The sequence below is a fragment of the Haemaphysalis longicornis genome, unplaced genomic scaffold, assembly GCF_048455015.1.
Source record: "Haemaphysalis longicornis isolate Haplotype H1 unplaced genomic scaffold, Haemaphysalis longicornis Haplotype H1 scaffold_4, whole genome shotgun sequence".
Taxonomy (NCBI): Eukaryota; Metazoa; Arthropoda; class Arachnida; order Ixodida; family Ixodidae; genus Haemaphysalis; species Haemaphysalis longicornis.
The window spans coordinates 37,167,341-37,190,687 of NW_027526361.1; the positions used below are offsets into that span (position 1 = coordinate 37,167,341).

Here is a 23,347-nt window from a genome sequence, read left to right on the forward strand (position 1 = left end):
ATTGACTGAGACGCTCGGAGGACCCTCAAAAAGATCCGCAGGCCGTTTTGCTAGAACTCTCTTCGAGAACTCCCGGTTTTGAGCATGTCGATGCCCAAAATCTGAAGAGCGCGAAGCTTCAGATTAGCTATTTTATTAAATTGGGCTGATATTGTCCATCGTAACAGCGCCTGGGAAAAACGGGCACGAAACATCCAACAAATGCAGCCGTCTGATTGTTCCTGCCGGCCGGTTTACCATTGGCGCTATCTCAATGAGTATATTACATAAACTCGGACAGTTCACTGTTTTCATGTGATGACATTGTCTGGGGTCCCGCCTTACTCTCTACTTTTTACCCGAAAAAAGGGGATGAGGGAGAGAGAAAACTGTATCAGCAAAGTTGCAGCTTGTTTCAGACAGTTTTATTGCGTGCTTCTGAAGCTTTGCTAGAACTCTTACAAACATATGTGACTGGTATAAAATATTTAGCTAATTTATCTTTTATAATTACTTTTAAGGAGGCTAAACTTGCCAGAATGCGCTCTTGGTTATCGCGTTTGCTGGCACGATGCCCTCAGCGGGGTAGGTTCGAGATTAACGCTTACTTCAGCTTTATAATAAGTGTTCTGATCTCGGTAATAGGTATGAGACACTGACTTCAGTTTTCATCTAAATAAGCAAGGACAAAATAAAATGGTTTATTTTTTGCGTCGTAGCCGTCTAGACATTTTTTTTGTAACTCACCTTGCCTGGTCATACGAGCTGTGATGCGAATATCATTAAGTCATTCCTACCTGTTTGTAAATAATGCACGTACGAGCATTGAATAAATTACTAAACGAATGGAGCGGTGACGTATATTTATAGATTTATGTGGCAAAGGCCGTCGTTCTTAAACAGGCATTTTACCACCGGTGCATTTATGTTTTATATATTCCTGCCGCAAGTCCACAGCCATCCTCTAGACTGACGTCTCCGACAGGGTAGAGGATTGAAAACTTATGACCCGATCGCCTCCAGATTTCGGCGGCGCTCCCACTTCGAAGTCAGAGTAGTCGGAGGCGCTCGGAGGCGCTCGGAGTGGAGGGCGACGCTTTGAGACGACCAACCGAACACACGTCGAGCGCTCTATTTCGACCACCCGAACACGGAGTCGCTTTCCGGAGTGCTCCAGAGCGCTCTAAAACGATCACCCGAATACAGCATTAGTTGGGTTGGCCGTGTTCTGCGCCTATACGTTAAAAAAAGGTGCTGGAGTTCTCAACCCCACTTGTGGCTACCGTTCCAGGCCATGCCCAAGCACCAACCGCTACATGTGGATAAAATCATGGAGCCCTGGGTCATCCAGCCAGGGTTCCCGGTGCTAACGGTCAACCGCGTGTACGACGAGAACGCGGCCACGCTCGTTCAGAGCAGGTTCGCCCTGGAAGCCGAGGAGCGCGAGTCCAGGTGAGCTCCGTCCAGCCAGAGGCTCTCCTCGCCGAGTCTATACCCCCCGAAGCCGTGAGCGTCAATGCCTTTCTCTCTGTTTCAGCGCCACGTGGCCCATTCCCATTACCTTTGTTACATCTGAAGACAGACGCTTCAATGCGACCAGACCGACGATTTGGCTCTTTGAAAAGGAAGGTGGGACACACACGGCATTTTTACAGCGGAGCTGTGTTAGGCAAACTCATCCATTTCTTGCGTCTGTAGAACGAGAAAAGTTTCTCCTCTTTCGGGGATTCATAGTTTGATATACAATGGATCATGCTGCCCCAGGAAAGATGTTTTCCGAGCAAGGCATTTGTGTTTAGAGGTGAAGCCGACTTTAGAAAGATCGGTGTAAGCTTGGTTGTTGCAAGCTGGCTTTCCCGTATTATTTGTTGCACAGTAAAGCCTACTAACATAAACGCTGCTGAACGCTTTCCCGGCGCGGCGGCGCGGTTTGAGGAGGACTTTGTTGCCAACCAATAACCCACAAACATTTTCTCTGGTCATCCACTTTTACAAAATGCAATGGAGCTGATTTTTTTTTTTCGGCCTGTTTGCTGATTGTGACACTTTACCTGCGTGTCGTGCACGACGTAATGACGTAAGACGTAAAAAAAAACTCGCTTGCTAACATATGCTTCACAAGGATAAGGAAATTATATAGCTGATGCGTGCTTGTTTTCGAGACCTCGATAACGAGCGATGCAGGTGATACTAGCTGTGAGCACTCAAGTTAATATTGAGCGTGACGCTGGAACCCCGGAAAGGTTTTCAGTCATACCGGAGCTGGAAGTGCATGTGATGCGGAATTCATCCTTGTAAGACATCATTCACACAGCCGTTTTTCACCCCGTCACGTCACCGTCTTCCGTCATGGGCGACGGTTTCTCGGGCGAGAAATCGCCGAAGACGGTGCGACGGCGACGAAAAGCCGAGCTCTACGTTTCCGTTCCGTCAACGCGACGGGACTACAGCCCGCGGTAAAGCAGCCAATCAGAAAGCTTAAATTTTTACGGCAAAATTTAGAGAAAACTGAGCACACGTAAAAATCTTAGCCATTATCTATTTTTGCTTTATAGCAATTATAGTCACCTTGTATCGTATGTATCACGACATTTTCTTTACTTTTCAGATTAAGCATGCTTGATTCTAGGCTAATCTGATCACTAGGCAAATGATTCTGTACTCTGACGGAGAGCTCCAGTACGAACGCTACTCCGTTACGTCTCCGTCGTGCTTTCTTGACGTGACGGTGCCGCGACGGAGAAGGTGACGGCTGTGTGAATGATGCCTGTGTTAACCCGTTCTGGAAGGTTTTACGCCGACATGTGGAATGCACGATCATGGGCGTCCACGCTAGGGACGAATTGCCTCTTCTTACCGCGGAATTGGGACAAAGAAGATTTAGTTGTCCTTTTGAAATGATTATGAAACCCGTCTGCACGCCCTCTGTCTTCATAAAAGCACTCGAAACTCTAGGCTTTCGATAATTCTAAATTACATGTTTTATTTTGTTGCTTCGTATTTTAATGGCAAAAAATATTATAATTGCCATGGAACACAGCGCACCCATTCCTCCTCCTTTCCTTCTCCACGGCGATGTTAATTTTGACCTGAACGTGCAGGCCAACTGGAAAACCTGCCGAGCCCGCATCATTGGATTCTCATTAACAACAAGTTCGCTTCGTACTACAAAGTAAACTACGACGTCCACAACTGGGATCTCATCATTCGGCAGCTGCTTTGGAACCACACGGTAAGCCTAATACGTTCACAGTTTTATGTGATAGGAGCTTACAGAATAAACAAAAAAAAAAACATGTATCGCCGTTATATTCCTCCCTTACATGCTCGTTCGCTCTTTGCCTTTCAGTATGTGGATCCTCTGAACCGTGCTCAGATTCAGAACGACCTATTCGACTTGGCAAAGTACGTTGATATGAGTTCTGATACATTTTTTTATTACTTCAGCCCTTCGAGTGGAGTTGCTGGCATTCTTATTTACATTTGCGTTTCCGTTTTGTAAACGCAGGGCTGGCCTGGTGAACTACTCTATCGCGCTTGAAGCCACGAAGTATCTGCTTCGGGAGCAGGACTACATCCCATGGAAAGCTGCGTTCGAGAAGATGAAGGATGTTGGTGTCCGTCTGCAGTCGACCGAGTCGTACTCGAAGTGGAAGGTAGGCGCGGAAATGGCTGCGATTGATTAGCGTTCATTAGAGATGCCCTAGATGGGGATGACTCTTGCAGAATATCCTCAGACATAATTATATTCTCATGACGTCTTAGTATGCTGGGCAGGATGTCCTCAGAGCACACAATAGCACGAGCGATGTCGCTGTCTGGGGGCCTTGGGGACACAAATGTTCTGGAAAATACATCTGAAGGCTGCAGGCATTGTATATGAAAGCATACAACTGTTTATTCAGTTCAGAATGAATGCCCGTCTTTACTGTAGTTATTTAACCTTGCATGTTTTCTCATCTCATATCAATACTGCTTTAATTTTTTTCTCTCCTCAGGGATACATGTCATCTCTTTTGAGCGCAAACTTCGCAAACATATCGTGGGACTCCAACGAAACGTCGCCCCTACCTGCGTAAGATCGCCGTCTGTCTGTCTGTCTGTCTGTCTGTCTGTCTGTCTGTCTGTCTGTCTGTCTGTCTGTCTGTCTGTCTGTCTGTCTGTCTGTCTGTCTGTCTGTCTGTCTGTCTGTCTGTCTGTCTGTCTGTCTGTCTGTCTGTCTGTCTGTCTGTCTGTCTGTCTGTCTGTCTGTCTGTCTGTCTGTCTGTCTGTCTGTCTGTCTGTCTGTCTGTCTGTCTGTCTGTCTGTCTGTCTGTCTGTCTGTCTGTCTGTCTGTCTGTCTGTCTGTCTGTCTGTCTGTCTGTCTGTTTTTTTTCTGATCAGCTGCCCGTTTTCTTCACTGCCTCGGTCTTGTACTCCAAATCGCACAGGGAACTCGAATCCGAGCTCGCATCCCTCACCTGCTACTACGGCTACCAGCCTTGCATCGACAAGGCCATGGAGATGTTCAAGGAGATCCAAGAGAGTACACAAGTGGGCGAAGAGTAAGCGCAAGTGCCGATTGCGCATAATCTGCGCGGGCAAAGTTCAGTACTTACGCGCACTTGCACTTTAAAGAGTTCACTAAAGCATGTGCGGATTAAACGCTTTCACGCGCTCTGGTGCAGTCAGTTCATGCTCGAGCTTGCATTTGGACAGGAGCCAAGGTACATTGGAAATTTCGCCCCTCCATGAGTCTACTGGAATCCTCTCCAACCGCTTTCCGGGAGATCCTCTGATCCTTACATTAGCATGTGATTTTTTTTAAATCAGTCATTCTCTATTGTTCCCTGTCTCCAGACATTATTCCAGTTAATCCACAGCTCTCTATATACCTACCACCTTCCTTCAACCCCTCTAACACTGGTCAGCATCCTCATTCTCATTCTTTCCTCCTCCTACTTCTCCTAAATTGCAAATTTCTTTCAACGTTAATTTATTAGTTTATATATGTCCAGCCTCTCGTAAAACTCGTAGGACAGCCCTGTAGTACAGGCCATAAAAATGCTAGTGATGACTGCGGTAATTCAGGGGGGTTGTGGGTCAACGGTTTTGGTCCGGTGTATGCAAAACAAAAATAAGACAAAAAGATGCACGCGGCGTCTCCTGGCGAGGAGGGATAGCGCGAAAGAAGCGCGCGTCAGATAACTGCAGAGGGCACACGCTAGCCTCCCGGCCAAGCCTCCAAGCAGGGCTCAACTCAAGTCGGACCCAGCTTATAGCAGCGTCGAGAGCTAGCCATTCAGCCGGGCTCCACTCTACTGGGGGATCGTGCGGCATAAAAGAAGGTCGACTGGCGCAAGGATAGAGATAGCGGGGCTCCGCAGGCAGGAAGCCGTGCACTAAATAAGTGGCCCTGTGTATTTGCTTTTCGCCTCCATCAGAGAAGCAGCCACCATGGCCGGGATCGAATCCGCATACTTGGGCTCAGCAACACAACCTCCAAGCACAACCACGCATAAACTTAGCCGAACCAAAAATAAGCTAGGTGGGGCCGCTAGCTTCGCTGTTTTCCCAGTCTTCACGCCACTAGAGCGAAGCTGCTTTACTTTTTTAGGGGCGAAGTTCCGTAGGGGCTTGGGCTGTTGGTGTCTCCTGCCGTCGTCGTAATCGCCGTCTCATGTAGTCACGGTACTAAAACACCGGAAAACTCGTTCACGCCTCGCGCTAGAACGCTTCGTGCTTCAAAGACACGAGACTTACAGCAAAGCTGTATACCTCTACCCCCCAATGGTTTCATCTCCGTTGGCAAAAACGCCAAGGCGCGAAGAATACACTTATACACTGCATGCTTCGCCCCTCCCCAGGTTTCACATTAGTGGAGATGGCCCGGGATTCGAGGTGTACAGTTTAGAAATGTTACTTCTGTGCATGTCAGCCTGTCACACACCCGCCCATGAGCAATCAGAAGTGAATCACAACCTTCTGTTGCGGTAGAGCTGCCAATTACAGATGAACGAACGCTGTAGACTTCCGCTAAACAGTCAAATAATTTGTTACTTGAGTTAAACTGTAGAGTTCATCCTCGAATTGCACCTCGATGAATTCATGCCTTTGCTCCTTTAACACGCGCAAGCCCAGATGCTCTCATGGCATTGCTGATTAAACACGCGCAAGCCCAGATGAGAGGATACGTTACTAAGGTGAGGATGCCTATTATGAAGATCACGATCACGACCATATACTCCTCATCCTGAAGCTTCAAAGCTTGAGGAGCGCGCAACCGCACTCAGTGAGGTTGGCTCATGGTCATGCTTCGGGACTTATATACTCATGCTCGCCCGGACATATCTTTGTTTAGAGTCGGGCACACGTCATGCTCTATAATGAACTTCCACCGGCAGCGGATGAGAATGTCGCCGCTAGGAGCCGTAGCAATCTTAACGGGCACCGAGAGTTGAAGGTATACCTAACGACGCCTGGCGCGCATGCGCGCAGCATGCCGAACCACCTGCGGTACGCCGTGTTCTGCCAGGCGGTGAAGACCGGCGGCGAGAAGAACTGGAAGTTCCTGTGGGACCGCCTGCAGGAGACTGAGGACCCGAGTGAGCGGGCGGACATCATCAAGGCGCTTAGCTGCTCGCGCAGCGCACAGCGGGTATCCACGTGAGTGTCGCTAGATTAGCAATGGTAGCATGGTTTACTAAATGGGATAACGCCAGGCTTAGTTGGGAAAGAGAAGACAGGAAGGGGTTAAAGAGACCCTGCAACACTTTTAAACGCTTTCACTCTTTCCTTCGCGTCTGGAAGCACTGCGAAAGCTACGGTTATCGCCAGCACGGAGCGGCACTGCGTGATTTGCTCGTCGCACAGATACGCTTTCCGCTTGTGTTTTGTTTTTATGGCTTTATTTTCGAAGGTGCTATCGAAAAGCGTTCATTGCTGCAACTGAAGGAAAACCGGCCAAAAGCCGCTACATGGCCTCAGTGACGCAATTCGGGCCGTCGAAGAACGTCAAGACCGGGAAAGATAAAAATCTTTTGAGCGAGTTTCCAAGTTACCTGGTGAGCACAGAGCAATAATTTTTGGCTAAGGTACTTTGCGACCCCCTAATCTAAGTACTGGGTGTGTTGCGTGACAACGTTCTCCAAGCATTTAGGATTTCAAAAAAGTTGAAAGAAGTGTTGCAGGGTCCCTTTAAGCGTAGCTTGCTGCGGAGCGTCCCTGGCGATGCTTCGCAGGGAGCCAAGAGTCTCTTCGACGTCAGTTCGTGGCCGTATAGCCAATGTTCGTCGGACAACCTCGGGCCGGAGCTTGTAGCGGATCGACTTACGATTATCGCGCTCCCAAACGAGGGGGCGCACGTTAAGAGTCACTTCACTGGCATATGAATGCCACTGCATCCCGGCATGGCCTATCATTCCAGTCGTTTTCATTCATGTGCGGCGCCATGAACACTGTGGTTTCCACTAAGACAGTTGACTTGTTGTAAAGATGCCGTGCTGAACTTATCATGTGTGAAACACCGTAAAGAAAAGATGCGGGTTTTTTTAGAATTCTCGCAATCACAAGGGTTGCGGCTTCGTGGACTTGTCTTTGGGACGGCGGGAATGGAGTGTATGGGTTTAAACGTTAACCTGGATTGTCACGTCTAAGATTGAAGTATACAGAGTACCAATGTATATCAATGCGGTTATTGAGAACATAGTATACAAAACGGCCCATTTCGCAATATACTTCTCCCTTAGGCGCAAGCAATAGTGTTTGTAACCTGTGACAACTAATGATGTACAGTCATGACGCAAAAATTTACCGGCCGCTGTGGTTTTCACTGGATTTGGGAAAACCACGCAGGACTTGTTCGTAAACCGGTTGTAACTTAGCTTCTGCTGCAGAATATTCTGAAGACAACGGCAAGGATTATTGACTTGAAACTTTCGCCCGGGTGTGCTCATATAGCGTGCCCATGTACTGTGTGCAATCCTGTTTAGCGTCCGTGTTCGTAACGAACTCATTGAACACCAGGAAAGAATGTTACATAACTGTCGCTGTGTGCATTATGGCAGTTCGAAGTCAACTTGTAGAGAGCAAAGCTTATAACGGGCCCAGAACCTCTTACTATGGCCGTCCATTTAGTTATAAGTTTTGCTTGATGGCGTATAGGGTCTCTTCGACTACCATGTCCTGGATAGTTTTTGAACAATCCCAATACTCCCTTCGCAGGGAAAAATACGTCACGGCAACCCCTAGATCAGTGATTGGCGGTTTGGGGATTCCCGGTCACTTCGACGTTATCCGTGACTCTGAATCGAATACGCCTATGGCCTGGAGGGTTCCTAACGAACTCATTGATCACCACAAAATTGTCTTCTCACTTTGGCAGTTTCCTGAAGTCTGCAGTGGCGCCTGGCGATGTGATCCGGAACGAGGACGTGCCAGGCATGCTCACTTCATTTTCGCGCAACGATGAAGTCAGACCTGTCGCCCTTAGGTTCATCAGCAACGAATGGGGAGCCATCCATAAAAGGTGAGCTTACACCACCAGTTGAGTCGGCCGCCATTTCCGCTCAAGCAAGTGCGCCTGCGGTTTCATTTGCAAAATCACCAAGTCGCGTTTCTAGATAATCCTTGAACATCGGCTGCGTATTTGTTTCGGTTTTGTTTCTAACAATGTTACATTGTAATTGAGTCTTAGTAGATTTTTGCGTATTGTTTAAAGGCAGTAGTTCGGCGGTGAGCAACCTTTCACCTCAACTGTTTGCACCATTGTCGAACTTCTCTTTTCGCTCTTTATGAAAGTACGGCTTACCGTGTATCACATGCCTACTTTGTTGGATGTATTGGGATGTAGTTTAGGTCATTTGACATTACGTGCAGAAAAGAATGGTTTATGTTACAGCCGCTCCTTGACAACCACTCCCGAGCACCTGTGACGATAAGGACGCACCAAACTCAATTCATCGTTTAGGTGTCTTAATGTATTTCTCTTAAGTGCAGAGCACTTTATGGGCTCGCCTTGTCGTCTTAGCTCGCTAACGGTCGATGCGACTGCCGGAATCAGGCGGTGCAGCGAGATAACGGACCCAAGTAGAGCCTGGTGCACCGTCGTCAGGGGGTCACGCTGAGGCTTTGAAAAACCACGCGGTTTAAATAACCATAGCCGTTCGAACCTGGTGAACCGCCGGCGCTTGTCATACATCTCTCCGTTGTTTAGCGCAAAGAAAACTTAGGCAAAGAAAACTAAGTACATTTCAGGCAACATCTGTGTATATAACCGGCAGCCCCCGCGTTCATTTAGTTAAGAGCGCTCGTTGGGTTGGTTTTTATGATTGTAAGCGAAAAAAGCCTCCGCGCAAGAAAAAAAATGGCGCGTTCGAAATGGCGCAGAAAAGCTCCAGCCACGCAAGAAAAAAATTACGCATTCGAAATGACGCAAAACAGCTTCAGAAGGAAGCACAAAAAGAACAGATTCCCGCTGGCGCTGTTTCAGGCAGAGGGCGCGCGGGCACTGCGAAAGCGGGAAATTTAAAATGCATTGGGTGGCAGCAGTGAGCGGATAACGGTGCTGCAGCCCATTATGGCGAATCACTGCTTTGCACTTCCGACAGCTTTCACATTGAGTGGAACGGGTTTAATTTTTTTAAATCATAAAGCTCATTGAGCGAAAAGGCGCATTGAGCAATGACTCATTGAGCGAGGAGTTTGGCCGCGGCGACGACGGAAGCAGCGAACCAGCTCTTCGACCACGAGTCTTTGAAACGCTCTATAGCGCGAGGCGTTCCTTAGCGCGATTCGTTCCATAGCACGGGCTTAATCCGGCAGTGGCGAAATGTGGCCGTCCACGCCAGCCCGCCATAGGTAACATAGGGGACCAGAGGAACGCAGCCAATCTAGCGAACAAAAAGGCAGCGAAGTCCGCCGTCCTCATCAACTGTCATTGCACGGCGGCAGGAGCGAGCAGCGGAGCAACGTAGAGTTCCTCTATATAGAGAGGAACTCTATAGGAACTCTATACAGAGCCATATAGAGGAATTCTAGAGAAACGCACTATAAGTGATCCCTTTCCAACGCGTAAGCTGGAAGCGGAACGCTAAGCAGAGCGTCTCATGCGGCAAGAGGACGAAGCTGTCCGAGAACACGAGGCGGAAGCAATGTGTCGCAGGTGTTCAATTGGACATTAATTCTTTCAAATTCAGAATGCACTATATATAGTGCTTAGATGTCCTCGGACTTTTAAGTGCAAAGCACTTTAGGGGCTCGCCTTGTCGTCGTAGCTCACTCGCTGGACCCAAGTAGAGCCCCACGGCGTTCCGTTGTAGCGGCTGTCGTCGTGGCGTAACTCAGAGGCTTCAAAAGCCAAGCGGTTTATGTAGTCATAAACGTTCGAAACTCGAGAACAGCTGGCGCTTGTCATAGATCTCCCCTTTGCTTAGCGCAAAGAAAACTGTAGGTCCGCCCGCGTTCATTTAGTTGGGAACGCTCGTTGGGTTGGTTTTTGTAAGCGAAAAAAAAAAAGTGGCAGTGCAACACCGGCACGTGCGGGAGGAAAAGCAAGCACAAAAATGGCAGCATCTCCATTGCGTGGATGGCGGCGAGGGTGCGGAGTACGGGGACTCAAAATACCATCCAAATTGCGCCCCGAGTGACATCCGATTTGCGCCCCGACCGTCATTCGATTTGAGCCGTGAGTTGCACCTTGATTATTCCCTAAATGAAACTGCAACTCAGGGCTTAAATCTAATTTCGCTTGATTTACGCTTGGTGGTGATGTGCGCACGAATGGGCGCGGAAGGACATTGGGAGGTCCTAAGGTACTCCGCACCGTTACAGGCGAGGGAGTGAGCCGTTTGACGCTCGGGTACTAACTCACGGTCGTAGCCCAGTGTGTAAGATGACTGGCACTAACTCTGTCTGGTCTACCAGAGACAGGCTCGAATCCTGCTGCTGCCTGTGGGATTTTTTGCGATTGTAAATGCTATGCGCACGGACATGGACGGACATTGTGCGGTCCTAAGGTAATCCGCACCTAAAAGAGCAGAGCTCCCGCTGGCGCAGTTTCAGGCAGGGGGCGCGCGAGCTCTGTGAAGGCGGGAAATTTGAATTGCATTGGGTGGCAGCAGTGAGCGCATAATGGCGCTACAGCTCATTATGGCGAATCACTGTTCTGAACTTCCGACAACTTCCACATTGAGTGGAACGGCTTTAATTTTTTCGTTGTCGTTGTCATTAAAAAAAACAGTGCACTATATAAACAAGCCTGAAAAATTTTGTCATGCGTGCACAGAACGAGTATGATTGTACTGTGCCCAACAGCCCGCTTTTTTGTTGTTTTTTTATTTCAGGTTCCAGCGGATGCCGGAGGTCCTTTTCCAGATCGAAGAATCGCTGATTGAGTCCGCTAGCAAGGACTCGGAGGTGGACATTGTAAGTAACTCGGCATTACATTACTTTTTCTCGTATATTCACGTGGCTACCTTTGCTGTCGAGTTCCGCGAAAGAACTGAAAGATTCGTGCGTGTGAATCTTCAATAAATTGTGTAGAAAGGTATGTATACTTGGCTCTGGACCCAATCAGAGGTACTATACAGGGTCATGGCCTTTCTTTTTATCTCGCTTTCAGCTTCTTTATTTTCAAACACTAAAATTCGGAGCTCAACAAACTAAAAAAAATCGACCAGCAAAAGTCGTTTACACGATTGACCTTGACGAGGAATCGTCGCCTGATCGTTTATAAATTAGTTATACTCAAGTCGAGGTGCGGTATATTGTCAAAGCCCCTTGGGTGATTTACTGGGAATGCTCCCTTTCCGCACCAAGTAGTGCGCGGTTTCTAATCCTGCTCATAAACAGTTGGTTTTAGCATAAACTGCTGTGCTCTTAATGTACGCGCGCATGCTTGACTGGACGGGCGCGCTAAATTCTGGCCGTTAGCTTCACGAAAAGGATTACTTTTAATTCTCCTCATCCTTTGATGGCAAATGATTCAACGCGTTAACGCGTTAACGTTTTATTTTTGTAACACCACTGTGAAAACCTCGTTTCAGCTCACCTCTTTCTACAAGCGCAACAAGCAGTCGACGACGATGCCAGAATGGCGATACAGGCAGGCCCAGGAAGAGAGAAAGCTCGACGATGCGTGGAAGGCAAAGTTCTACCCCGTCATCAAGCACTGGCTGGACGAGAAAGTACCCACAGAGTGAAAGGAGCGACGAAGACCTATAATAAAGTGAAACAGTGTGGTGTTCGAGGCATTTGTTGTGGAAAAGTCGGTCTATTTACAGAAGGCAGTATGTGTTTGGCGAAGGAAGCGAGCGCCCGCTGGCGCATTGGCCGAATCTCGCGGAAGCCTGCTCGTCCAGTGGCGTCCAGTTGGGGAGGTGAGTCTTTTCCTCAGTAACCCGCGCTCTGACTTAGCAGGTTAGCGTAGAACTCCGTGAAGGATTTGACGACGGTGGCCCTGCAGGAAACGAAGGTTTAATTAGCAGTGCGTGGCCTGAAAACGCATTGAAACGCAGTGTAATCTCAGCCGAGGTCAGCCCCGCCGAAAATAATAACGTGGTTGCCGTAAGCCGGGTAAGGGCGCAGGCTTGAAATTCTGAGAACAGTACCTTTTTTCTGTGCAATCTAAATGCACTGGCATGGTGATGAAGACAAGCGGTGTAGCCTATAATGAAGAGCTATAAAATGTAGTCGCATTTCAGGCTCAAGATCAAGCTCTGAGATGTTTTTATTACGAACCATTTTATAATCGCAAGTGCAATGAAGCTGCAGGAATTGTTTCTAGTGTTTTTTTCTCTCGGAAGTTTGTCATGAAGCATAAAGAAAACTACTTTCGATTCCCGAAGGAATTGGAGCAGGGGGCCATTGTGGGGACCCTGTATCCGAGTGACGAAATCTGGCGGATGGCCGGCGCGCGATTGATTGATTGATTGATTGATTGATTGATTGATTGATTGATTGATTGATTGATTGATTGATTGATTGATTGATTGATTGATTGATTGATTGATTGATTGATTGATTGATTGGAGTATTCATATTTACGAGCGCAGTGCTTGTACTGAGTACAATGCCCTTTATGTGCTTACCGGCTGTAGCTGCTTATAACGGGCAGAGTAGACTCCAAAGTTTTTCTTCTGTTAAATGGCGATAAATTGACACTGTCCAACGGATTTTTTAAACGACTTATGTTTTTACTTCTATGGTGCAAGGGCTATTTTAAGATTATCTGAACAACATAGTTTAAAAGCAGGTTTCTTAGGTGACTTTCCGTTCAGCAAAGCAGTGATTCGAGTTTGTGAGTAGTATATATATGTAGGAGCTGGGGCTGTATATGTATACGTGAGGTAGGAGCTGGGGCTATAATGCAGTACTGCAGCCTGCGTCGTCTTCCCGATTGCGCTTGCGTAGCTTGAGAGCTGCGCGGTTTATGTAATTGAAGGCTTTCATTAAAATGAACATGTACCAGTAACGCGGCGGACCATGCGAAGGACAAACTGGTTTTCATCGTATTTTGTACGAGTTGTTTTACAAATACACTTGCGATGGCCCCAGACAATGCAGTAACCAGAGGGGGTCCCTGACCGGCCGCAGTACCATTGCGTGGGTTAAACTGGGTCTCCGGGGCACGGAGCCATTGACGGTGACTAGGAGGCTGACAAATGGCACAGGACAGATGGATGCCCTTGTTTTCTGCGGTAGTTCTTTCTTTTGAGCGCACAGATGTACTCAATACGCGTGGCGGCTACCTTAGAAAGAACGACACAAAGCCCTCTTGGTAATCATCTATTTGTAAAGAAGCTGGAAAGGCGGTGCTCTATTTATATCTAAACGCAGTTACCCCCTTCCCGTTTGTTGGCGGTCTGCAATTTCCGTTCGGCAAGCATACCTATCGACACGGATTACTGGGGATCTTGCGCGCATTGGCGTATCCTACAAATAAAACACCTGTTCAAAGGCTCGGGCTTCAATCGACTTCTGAAAGGCCAGTTACGCAACACGGTCGACTATTGCTTCTAGTGGCGTTTCCAGCGGACCTATTACGTATGATTCAGGGAGTCTGATAAGGTGACGTGAATGTCTGTTGAACGTGACCGTGCCAGGAAAAAGAACTCTTCCGACAGTACCCGCTCACCTGAACATCACGGGCCCCGAGTTTCCAAGCGGCGCTTTCCAGTTGAGTGTGGCGGCTTTCTTGTTCCTGTTGTTCTCGTGCGTGATGGCGGAACACTGCGGGACCACGTGGACGCCCGGGCCCCCCAGGAACTCCCCGATCACCTCGCGCGTCTGCGGGTTGAAGCCTTGCACGAGGAAACCCTTGAACGATGGCCCGCTTGTCGTCACGGTCACTGCACGGAATTTGTCGAAAACTTTGTCAAACTCGCCTGGAAAGTGACTAGAATACTCTCTGCGTATACGTGACAAAGTCCCACAGAAAAATCTAGGAACAAGTAATCACAGCCCTTCCACCCTGGGAAGAGGGAAGTTCAGCGAAGCTCCATTATGCGGTCTGGTTGGATTTGCTGTGTTGGGGTATAGAATATTGGGATTTGCTATATCGGATTATAAGGACAGTGACCCGATCTCTACGTCACAGACACGAGTGTAAGGTAAAGAAAATGACGTTTTATTATAGCCAATCTACGCCAATCAGAGCGCAGGCTCTAGTGCGCCGCACAGGTGGCCGCCAAGGAAAGCGCGGCATTGCGAAATGGAAAAGGGGAGGTGGAGGCCGCGCGTGGCGAGCAGAATACACTACTCGACAAAAAAAAAGGGGGGGGGGGGATTGATTCCTCGGTCATAGGAATCAATAAAACACGAAAGGGAAATGTGCAGCGAAATCTGCAGCTGAGCATGATTTGCGGGTCGGCGGCTGTCTTGTGGGTGTGCTTGGCGAGCGACGTCCTGCTGGCGGATCGCTTCGGCAAAAGTGTGCTGGCGTCATTTCTGTGACGGGTTGACGTCAGGGAAATCTTGGTATATCCTGGCATAAAAAACTTTCGTATTTAAATATAAAACCCGAAAACGAACAACCCTAAGTGTGACGTACTCTTTGGTTCTAAAGGCTGCCTCCCCGCAAGAAGACCCTGTGTGCAGGGGTGCACCCTTTACAGGCCTCTTGCTTCGTTGTACATTGCGTCATTTCTGTGACGGATATGACGTCACTCAAATGTTTATGTATCCCGGCATAAAACAATTCCGTGTTAAAAGGTGGCGGTGGAGGAGAGGAGTATAAAGCGGGGCTGTAACCGTACTCCCTCCGTAGATGGTCATGCTTCACTGCGCAACACACACTTCGTGAAGGCCACCTTACAACGACCAATCTTACACCCATTTCCTTAAAGTCGGCTTCACTTCTACGCCCAAATGTTTTGCTACGAAGACATTTTTTCAGTTATCGAGTAACATGTATTTTATCAAAATATGTGGGCCCTGAGACCTTTTTTAATTATTTTATGAACTTTTCAAGATTCAAGGTTCCCGAGTTTTCGTTCTATACGGGCGCGAGAACTGGAGGTATTAGACATATACAGCTTCTCTGTAAAAATGTTAGAGCACGAAAAGAAAAAGTCCGGAAGGAAGCAACACATCCAAACGCCTTTACTCAAACTGCACACACTTCATACAGAATACCTGCCGGCTGCTTTGCTACAACGAACGGACATAGAAAGGAAAGGCAACAGTCAAGGTCGTTAACGAAGGTATACGGGGAAATAGTTCGCCTCTCCCTGGTGTGAAAATAAAAATTTTGAAATGTTAGGGAAGAAATAAAATACAGAAAAATTGGCTCTCTGGGTGGATTTCCGAACCCACAACCGTCCACTGTACATTTGACTTTTTTTGTATTCTATAACTTCTTACGTACAGCTCCTTTCCGGGCTGAAAAGGAATTGACATGAAATCCCGCTTACTCGAATCCGCTGGCACAGTACAACGCGCAATATTCATCTCCGCATCGATGCCCCCCTTTTCCGTCCTTCAGGAGAACTGCTAGGTCTCTGTGCCGAAAGCGTACCCGTGACGATGTCCCCTGGGTTGTAGTGTGCCTTGGACTGAACCACGGCGTATGGCGCTGTGGGGTTGGGCTGGGCGGCCGTCGTGCCGTGCCGTGGCATGAAGGAGTCGCAGGATCCCACGGGCGCGCCATCGGGGAATCCCCAGGCTGCCCGAGCCACCAGGAGGACGACCAGCACCAGCGGTGTCTTCGTCATCGTACCGCACGCTCTCTGCACGCGCCCACTGCGGGAATTAGGGAATTAGGGAATTTAGGGAATTTAGAAGGTTTGAACCGTTATGCTGAGTCACTCTTTCAAGCAAGCAAATAAGTTGAGGGATGCTAGATGGCGACGATGAAACAATAAAGCTTTGCCTTGATTGAAGAAATGTAAATGCCGCTGTAGACGACACTTCGTGATAGACCACCTGTGAGCCAACATTACTAGATGTATTTCTAGTAACGTTTCTTGATTGATTGATTGATTGATTGATTGATTGATTGATTTATTGATTGATTTATTGATTGATTGATTGATTGATTGATTGATTGATTGATTGATTGATTGATTGATTGATTGATTGATTGATTGATTGATTGATTGATTGATTGATTGATTGATTGATTTACAGATACTGCCAGTCCCATTTGGGATTTTAGCAGAAAGGGCATTTCATAAAAAACGAACAATACAAAACAATCATTTGCACTTTCAAGGTATCCTAACGTGTACATACATGAGGGGGAATATATGTTAAGGAATAAACACTTTTCAACACTGGACAATCGTTTGTTGGGGTGGAATTTCCACATTGAAAGAAAAAAATAAGTATATTCAAGAATAACATTTCTTATCGTAGTTACTACGACGTAGCGTGATTGTCTGATTGTATGGTTTAACGCGCCGACGCAACGCAGGCGACGAGGTGCGCCGTAGTGGAGGGCTTCGGGTTAATTTTGACCACCTGGGGATCTTTAACGGGCGCCGAAAGCTCGTACACACGGGCGTTCTTGCTTTTCGCCTCCATCAGAAAAGTGGCCGCCAATAAAACGTTTTCACCACCACCACCACCACCACCGCGGCCGGGAATCGAACCCGCGTCCTCGTGCTCAGTAGCACAGCGCCTTAGCCACTAGCCACCGCGGCGGGTAGTAGTAATGTTTCTATAAACTATGCCGTTGACTTCCGCAAAAGTTGTTAGCTGATGAGGTATTTTACTAGAAATGTGCTCCTCGAAGTAATTACGTGCCTTGCTGGAGCTTCGCTATGAGCTACAATAATATATTGTGACCCAGTCATCTATCCTAATGAGTGGTCCAGTGTAGCAGCAACTGGACAATCTTTTCATTAATAAAATAAAAATGAGGACCCTTCTTTATGACCCGTATTGTGTTGGCTGTCGCCGCCCGGCGGGCTTCCTATATATAGGGCGCCCTAGCCTGACTGCTATCCTTGCTGGCCTTAACGTCACATGAGGTACTTTATGTAAACCCTCTTCTTCCTCGATCGGCGGCCAAAGGGTCCTCCGTCTTCGCCATCCCGCGTAATGGCCCTGGAGCCAGACTTTCCTCCACTTGGTATCGCGGCGCCCCTTAAATAGACTGCCGTGTAATGTCGTTGACCGCCACGCACAACGCCGCGTTTTCCCAGGGCTCATCTTTTCACGCCTCGCGTGAATGTTGTAAGATGCGTGTCTGATCGGGGCTCTGCACTTCCGCGTGTCTAAAACGGAGCACGGCGGGGCTCGCTATTCATTCCGAGAACGTTTGCTGAACATGAGGGGCTTTCTGTGGCTTTGAAGGAAACAGGAATTAACCAACACTGCCGTGCACAACGATAAAGAAAAAATAATGGAGCGCTAGTGGCGGTTCTTTAGGAATGCGTGGACATCTTGCCCTCTCCCTTGTGCTCTTGAGGCTCGGGCCGGTGCGCGCGACTCGTTCCGTTTCTCGAAGGGCGTTTCTCGCACGCCCTTCACACACTGTGCCAGCCGTGCTTTGCGCTCTAACCGTCTCAGTCGTCACGGTAGCTTGCTTCAGCAGCGGCATTGGCTGCCTCTCCAGCAGTATCCGCATTTCGTCGCCATCATTCCCATTCCATCCTATTTTGCGCCTGCTCGGCCGTGCAGTCGCTTCACACTCCATTTTAAGCTGGGACGCCGGGAGAGGGGAGGCGGGAAGCGATGAGGAGGTGCGGCTTTCCAAGCAACTAGGCTTTCTTTTTTTGTCTATGACTGACTCATCCCCCCCCCCCCTTCACCCCTTCCACCCCATTTTTTTTCTGAAATAAAGTTTCCTTCATTCATTTTACGACTGGGCCGACACCTGTGCGACTTGACGTCAGTGCTCTCCGCGCGTTCTCGTTCGTTCTCTGTTCTGCCTCTCTGCTCGCGGATTAGCGGCGAAAATTTTTGCCAAAATGCCCCATTTATTACTCGCGAAATAAGAACCGGATTTATCGACACCGCCGAGGCGTCGCAACGGTCGAACATGACCTGAACAGTTTATATTGACTACTGTCGAACGTCGACGGAGTCTATTTGTATACAACGAACGGTGTACAAGTCTACAAACCCAGAACGCTGAGGTCTAGTCCACACTACATCTCGAAGTTTTGTTGATGTGTCCGGCGCATTGCACATCGCGTTTCTAGCGGCTCAAGAAAAATTCCCCCGCATTTCCCCGAGGGGGAGAATGTGAAAGTGCGAATGCACGGTTGTCGGCCCGCTTGCGGCGCTTGCGCTCGGCCCCCGCAGCCCACCCCCTCGCCGCCTTCTCTTCCATCTCTTCCATCGGGTTTGTAGTATCACGTGTACACCACGCAGTTATCAAGCCGCTATAACGCCGCTGAGTCGCCAACGCACGCCGCTGACGACGTAGTTTGAATGCGTTAAAGATATAAGGCGCGTCTAACACTGATATCACCGTCGCGTCTGTGGCTTGGTCGGTAGCGCGTCGCGCTGCGGCCCGCAAAGTCCTCGGATCGAAACCTGGCGCCGGATGCTGTTTTTTTCTTTAAACAGCACTGCGGACGCCAACGCCGCCGACGCCGACGCCGCCGCCGCCGCCGGCGGTGGATGGTTTGGGGTCGCTTATAAAGAGCATTCGCTCTTAAAAAGAAGCGCTGAAAATTGTTACAGTTTTGAAACAAACAATACAAACTTGCCGAGGCGGCGACCCAGATGCGATAAATTCCGGCGCCTCCTGTAGAAAAGATCCGGTTTCTTCGAGGAAACGCCAGAGCGCTGAAGTCGGGATCTGCCGACCTTATCTCCGACCGCGGCCCCTCAGACGAGGTTTTCTACAACGGCGCGAGAGTGCCAGCCGCTCTGGTATTTTACAAACCCTTTCAATAATACTTTTTCCTCGCCAGATTTAGAACGGATTAGAATGACCCGTATACGCCCCCAGCCGCGTTCTTCCCACCTATCGCTATGCTGGGGCGCCGTGGCGGAAGGGAGACATTGCGCAATTTAAACGCCTGTTACCGGCTTTAAAATGGTTCAGCGGATATCGCCTATAGTTCCTCGACAACCTGTTCAGCTAACTTTGCGCTGTGGGCGTTAGCGCGAAGTAGTTTGCGAACGGATCTGATTAACCGTGTCGCAGGGTAGATTGTTAGCACAGACACAAGAGCGTTGTTCATGCCAGAAGCGTGAGCCACTACTGCTTGCCTTACTTTATCTGCTGCCCATATCTCAACCTCGACATGAACCAAAAAATACAAATCTCTCGTGATCTCTTTCCACACGAGTCGAGTTAATGCGCAGTTACAAGTAAGCCATTACTGTGGTTCAAATTTTTGTGCTCCGACTGGTACGCGGCTGTACAACCAGCGCACTTGCTGGTGATAGGTCGTAAATTGATAGTTGTTGAAAATAATCGCAAGGAGGACCATTTAGTCATTTCTGAGAGCATACGTTCAGTGCAACCAGCGCCGATCGACGTGTGATCACAAATGCGTAACTAAATGCACTTCGTCGTATTCTGCTCGATTTCTGTGCCTCCCGCAAAACTACACTGCCCTAGCTACACGGGTTTTTACGCTAGAAAGAGCCAACCCGTACTTGGTAGATCTGTTTCCTTTGGTTTTCTTCTGCTTAAGCACCGCGGTTACAGTGTACTATAAGGTAAAGGTGTGTCGTGCGGGGGAATAACCAATGGAGAGCGCGCGTCCCTTTTGCGATGAGAAAAATTGTATGGAGCGCAGGCGGTCCCTAGAGAACTCCTGTGGCCGCCAGCGCCACCTATAAGTTTTTAAACCAAACCAAACAGTTATTTGACGGGTTTCATAAAACTTTATATTACGAAATAAAGAAATAAGACTATTTATGGCAATAAATACAAACGAAATTTCTAAAACCAACTGGTAAGCAGCGGCCGCTAGGGGCGCTGCTTACAACAAGATTTCCTAAGCAGAAATGTTAATCGCAAAAGGGACCCTCCTAATCGGCCCCGAACGGCACACTTCTCTTCTAGTACACTGTACCGCGGTGGCTTACAGTGGCTACGGCGCTCTATCACTGTGCACAAATTCCGCGCTTCATTGCGACCAGGTCCCGATGCATGCCTCCCTTCAGCCGGAGGCGAGTAAGAAACAACTCCCTTATGCACCACCTGGAGTTCGCTTTGAAGGATCCTAGTTGGTCCTAATCCGTAGCGCTCCACGTGCGCAACGACGAAGTCTTATACTTCGAACGGTTCTCCGACGCGTCTGTACATACAAACTCGAATGAGAGAGAAATTGTGCAGCCCGTGAGGCCTGTATGAACAGAGTACCATTTGCGCTGGACCTCCAGAAAATAAAAATATTTTTATTTATTGCTGCGGGTTTGTACGCACTAATCTCAGTTCCATATTTTCCTGGCTGTCTAATCAATGCTTCTGGTTGTCAGAGATACAATTAGGAGCTAGTTATCAAAGGGTACCTTAAAGGCGTAGCTTGATACATGGCCCCCTACAATGAGTGGCTGCAGTTGCCACTTTGTACTTTTTCTTTGGCAACCACCGCGGTGGCTCAAAGGCTAAGGTGTTGTGCCTCTGATCCCGAAGACGCGAGTTCCATTCTATTATATTCTATTTTATTCTATTCTATTCTATTCTATTCTATTCTATTCTATTCTATTCTATTCAGAGGCAGTTTTTCTGACGCAAGCGAAAAACGGAAATGACTGCGTGTCGATATTCCGGCGCACGTCAAAGGTGCCTAGGAGGCAAAAATTAGTCCGGAGCTCTCCACTACGGCTCGCCTCATTGCACAGATGTAGCTAAACCACTAAGAGTTGAATTTGAATTTTGTATTGATTTCTGATAGCGGTTTAACCGTGTATTCGTTGCTCAGCCAATTTTCCCTCGGATTTCATTTTACTCGTCGCTTTAGCAACAACACGGGATGTTGCGCCTGCTATGATACTGACACAAATCGCTCTTTCAAAAATTACTACGATTGCAGTACGAAGTCAACCTCACAAAACCCTCATAGCGGGGTGATACTTGTCAATATACTTTGACCTGTTGACTGGCGTACAACCTTACACCCCTGGGATTATCGCAAAATAATCGCCACTGTTAATTCGAAACCACTTACTCCTATTGTTCGCTAGAAAGAAAACACGACAGTCGCAATTGTTTTTTGTGGCCTTGCGTCAAGAAAAGCGGCCATTTCCTGTAGAGCTATCTTTTTTGACACACGATGCTGGTGCAGTGGGCTAACGCAGCGTAGCGCTGACGTATGTATAACCCGCCCCGCATTTTTCTTATTCGGGGGAAAGTTGAATATTGTTCGTTCCCTTAATTCATCGCTCAGTTAGCTTTTTAAGGCCACCTCACTATGTAGGTAAAATACAACGCTGGAGGAGCTTCGATTACGCTTTTTTGCTATACCGTACGAGATCACGGTTTTAATCACTGGCCCCACTGGTAATATTACCGTGGGAACAAAAGGGGGGGAAATGAACACTGGCGACCACATAACTCGTCAAAAAAACTATATGTTCCCGAGTTATTCGCAACGTTTAGGTCGCCCCAGCTTTCTGTCTCAAAAGGCCAACAACTCAAAAACCTAAACCTAGTAAAACCATCAAAGAAAAGTGATGTTTTGCATAAATCAAGGAGCCGATTTGTATATGAACACTGTAAAAATACTTTGCGCAGCTCTAAATAAATTCGTTGTCAAAATTTATTGCCCATATACTTAAAATTTATAATTTCTATGGCTCTAGAACCTGATGAAGCACAGCGCACGGAGAAAGTTCTCGCTCTCAAAATTAACTGTGCGAAAACACTTTGCATTACACTGAACGACTCCAGGGAAATAACTTCTGAATGAACTGTGGTGAGTCGGAAACTTACACCTGGTTTCTTTAAAAATTAGCATCCGTGACACCCAGATCAGTCGTTAAAAAGACGACGTATTGTAAAGTAATGCGTGAGGCTTCAAGGTGTCTCAAAAAATGGGCATCCGTGGCACCCAAATCAGTCGTTAAAAAGACGACGTATTGTAAAGTAATGCGTGAGGCTTCAAGGTGTCTCAAAAAATGGGCATCCGTGGCACCCAAATCAGTCGTTAAAAAGACGACGTATTGTAAAGTAATGCGTGAGGCTTCAAGGTGTCTCAAAAAATGGGCATCCGTGGCACCCAAATCAGTCGTCAAAAAGGCGACGTATTCTAACGCTATGTGTGAGGCTATGCGTGAGGCTTCAGGGTTTCTCAAAAAATGAGCATTCCTGCTGCCGAGATAACTCGTCGAAAATTTAAGGTTTCTAAGCTACTCGCGGCGTTTCAAGGTTTCTCCGAAAATGAGATTCCGTGGCACTGAGGTAACTCGTCGAAAAACCGTCGTTTTCGAAAGCTATTCGCAACGTTTTAGGGTTCCTAAAAAAGAGCGTCCGTGGCAGCAAGATAACTCGTCGAAAAACCCAGGGGCTCCAAAGCTTTTCGCAACGTTTCAGAGCTTCTCACAACCCGAGCGAGGTGTCTACACTTATACACCTTTTTATCCGGAATTTCGATAAGAAAAGAACAGCGGAGATAGTACGGAACCAGCGCAGCGATGCATCGTGAACAGCCGTGGGCTGTCTGACCGGAGGCGTGCGTGCGCGTCGGCCTTCTCCGCGGGCCGCATCATCACCGTAGTACTCACGCGCTAGCAGATCCCGTTGCTCCCTCGTTCAGCGAGTCCGATGCGCGAATGACCCCTGCGCGGCCGACTCGTCCGTCCTCCGTTGTTCCTCCTTGGTGGGCCATCGCCGGAGGGGGGGAAAGACTGGTCGGTCTACTTTCAAGACCGTACCTTTCCCCCGTGCGGGCCGGACCCGGATTGTGTCGTCGCGTTTAATATCACACTTTCATCGCTGACCGAATATCCTCCTCTGCTCTTTTGCTTTTGATGTCTA

The 23,347-nt window shown here is 48.2% G+C and overlaps 2 protein-coding genes across 2 annotated transcripts in view; one reads left to right on the forward strand and one right to left on the reverse strand.

Annotated features, from left to right (window-relative positions):
* LOC144178511 (aminopeptidase N-like) overlaps positions 1–12,202 on the forward strand; it is a 31,323-nt gene extending 19,121 nt beyond the window's left edge. The window contains exons 10-20 of the mRNA XM_077706425.1: positions 1,271–1,431; positions 1,517–1,608; positions 3,081–3,211; positions 3,329–3,384; positions 3,488–3,635; positions 3,978–4,054; positions 4,410–4,523; positions 6,457–6,624; positions 8,342–8,485; positions 11,301–11,382; positions 12,003–12,202. Of these exons, the coding sequence (XP_077562551.1) occupies positions 1,271–1,431; positions 1,517–1,608; positions 3,081–3,211; positions 3,329–3,384; positions 3,488–3,635; positions 3,978–4,054; positions 4,410–4,523; positions 6,457–6,624; positions 8,342–8,485; positions 11,301–11,382; positions 12,003–12,158 (1,329 nt within the window). The 3' untranslated portion in view covers positions 12,159–12,202. The remainder of the gene's footprint in view (positions 1–1,270; positions 1,432–1,516; positions 1,609–3,080; positions 3,212–3,328; positions 3,385–3,487; positions 3,636–3,977; positions 4,055–4,409; positions 4,524–6,456; positions 6,625–8,341; positions 8,486–11,300; positions 11,383–12,002) is intronic.
* Positions 12,203–12,209: 7 nt separating this feature from the next.
* Positions 12,210–23,248, reverse strand: LOC144178512 (putative defense protein). The gene is made up of 4 exons (XM_077706426.1): positions 23,095–23,248; positions 15,974–16,197; positions 14,093–14,306; positions 12,210–12,415 (listed from the first exon to the last, which is right to left on the reverse strand). Exons 1-4 carry the CDS (start codon positions 23,196–23,198, stop codon positions 12,349–12,351), a joined length of 609 nt encoding a protein of 202 aa, XP_077562552.1. The 5' UTR covers positions 23,199–23,248; the 3' UTR covers positions 12,210–12,348.
* Between the last annotated feature and the right edge of the window lie 99 nt (positions 23,249–23,347).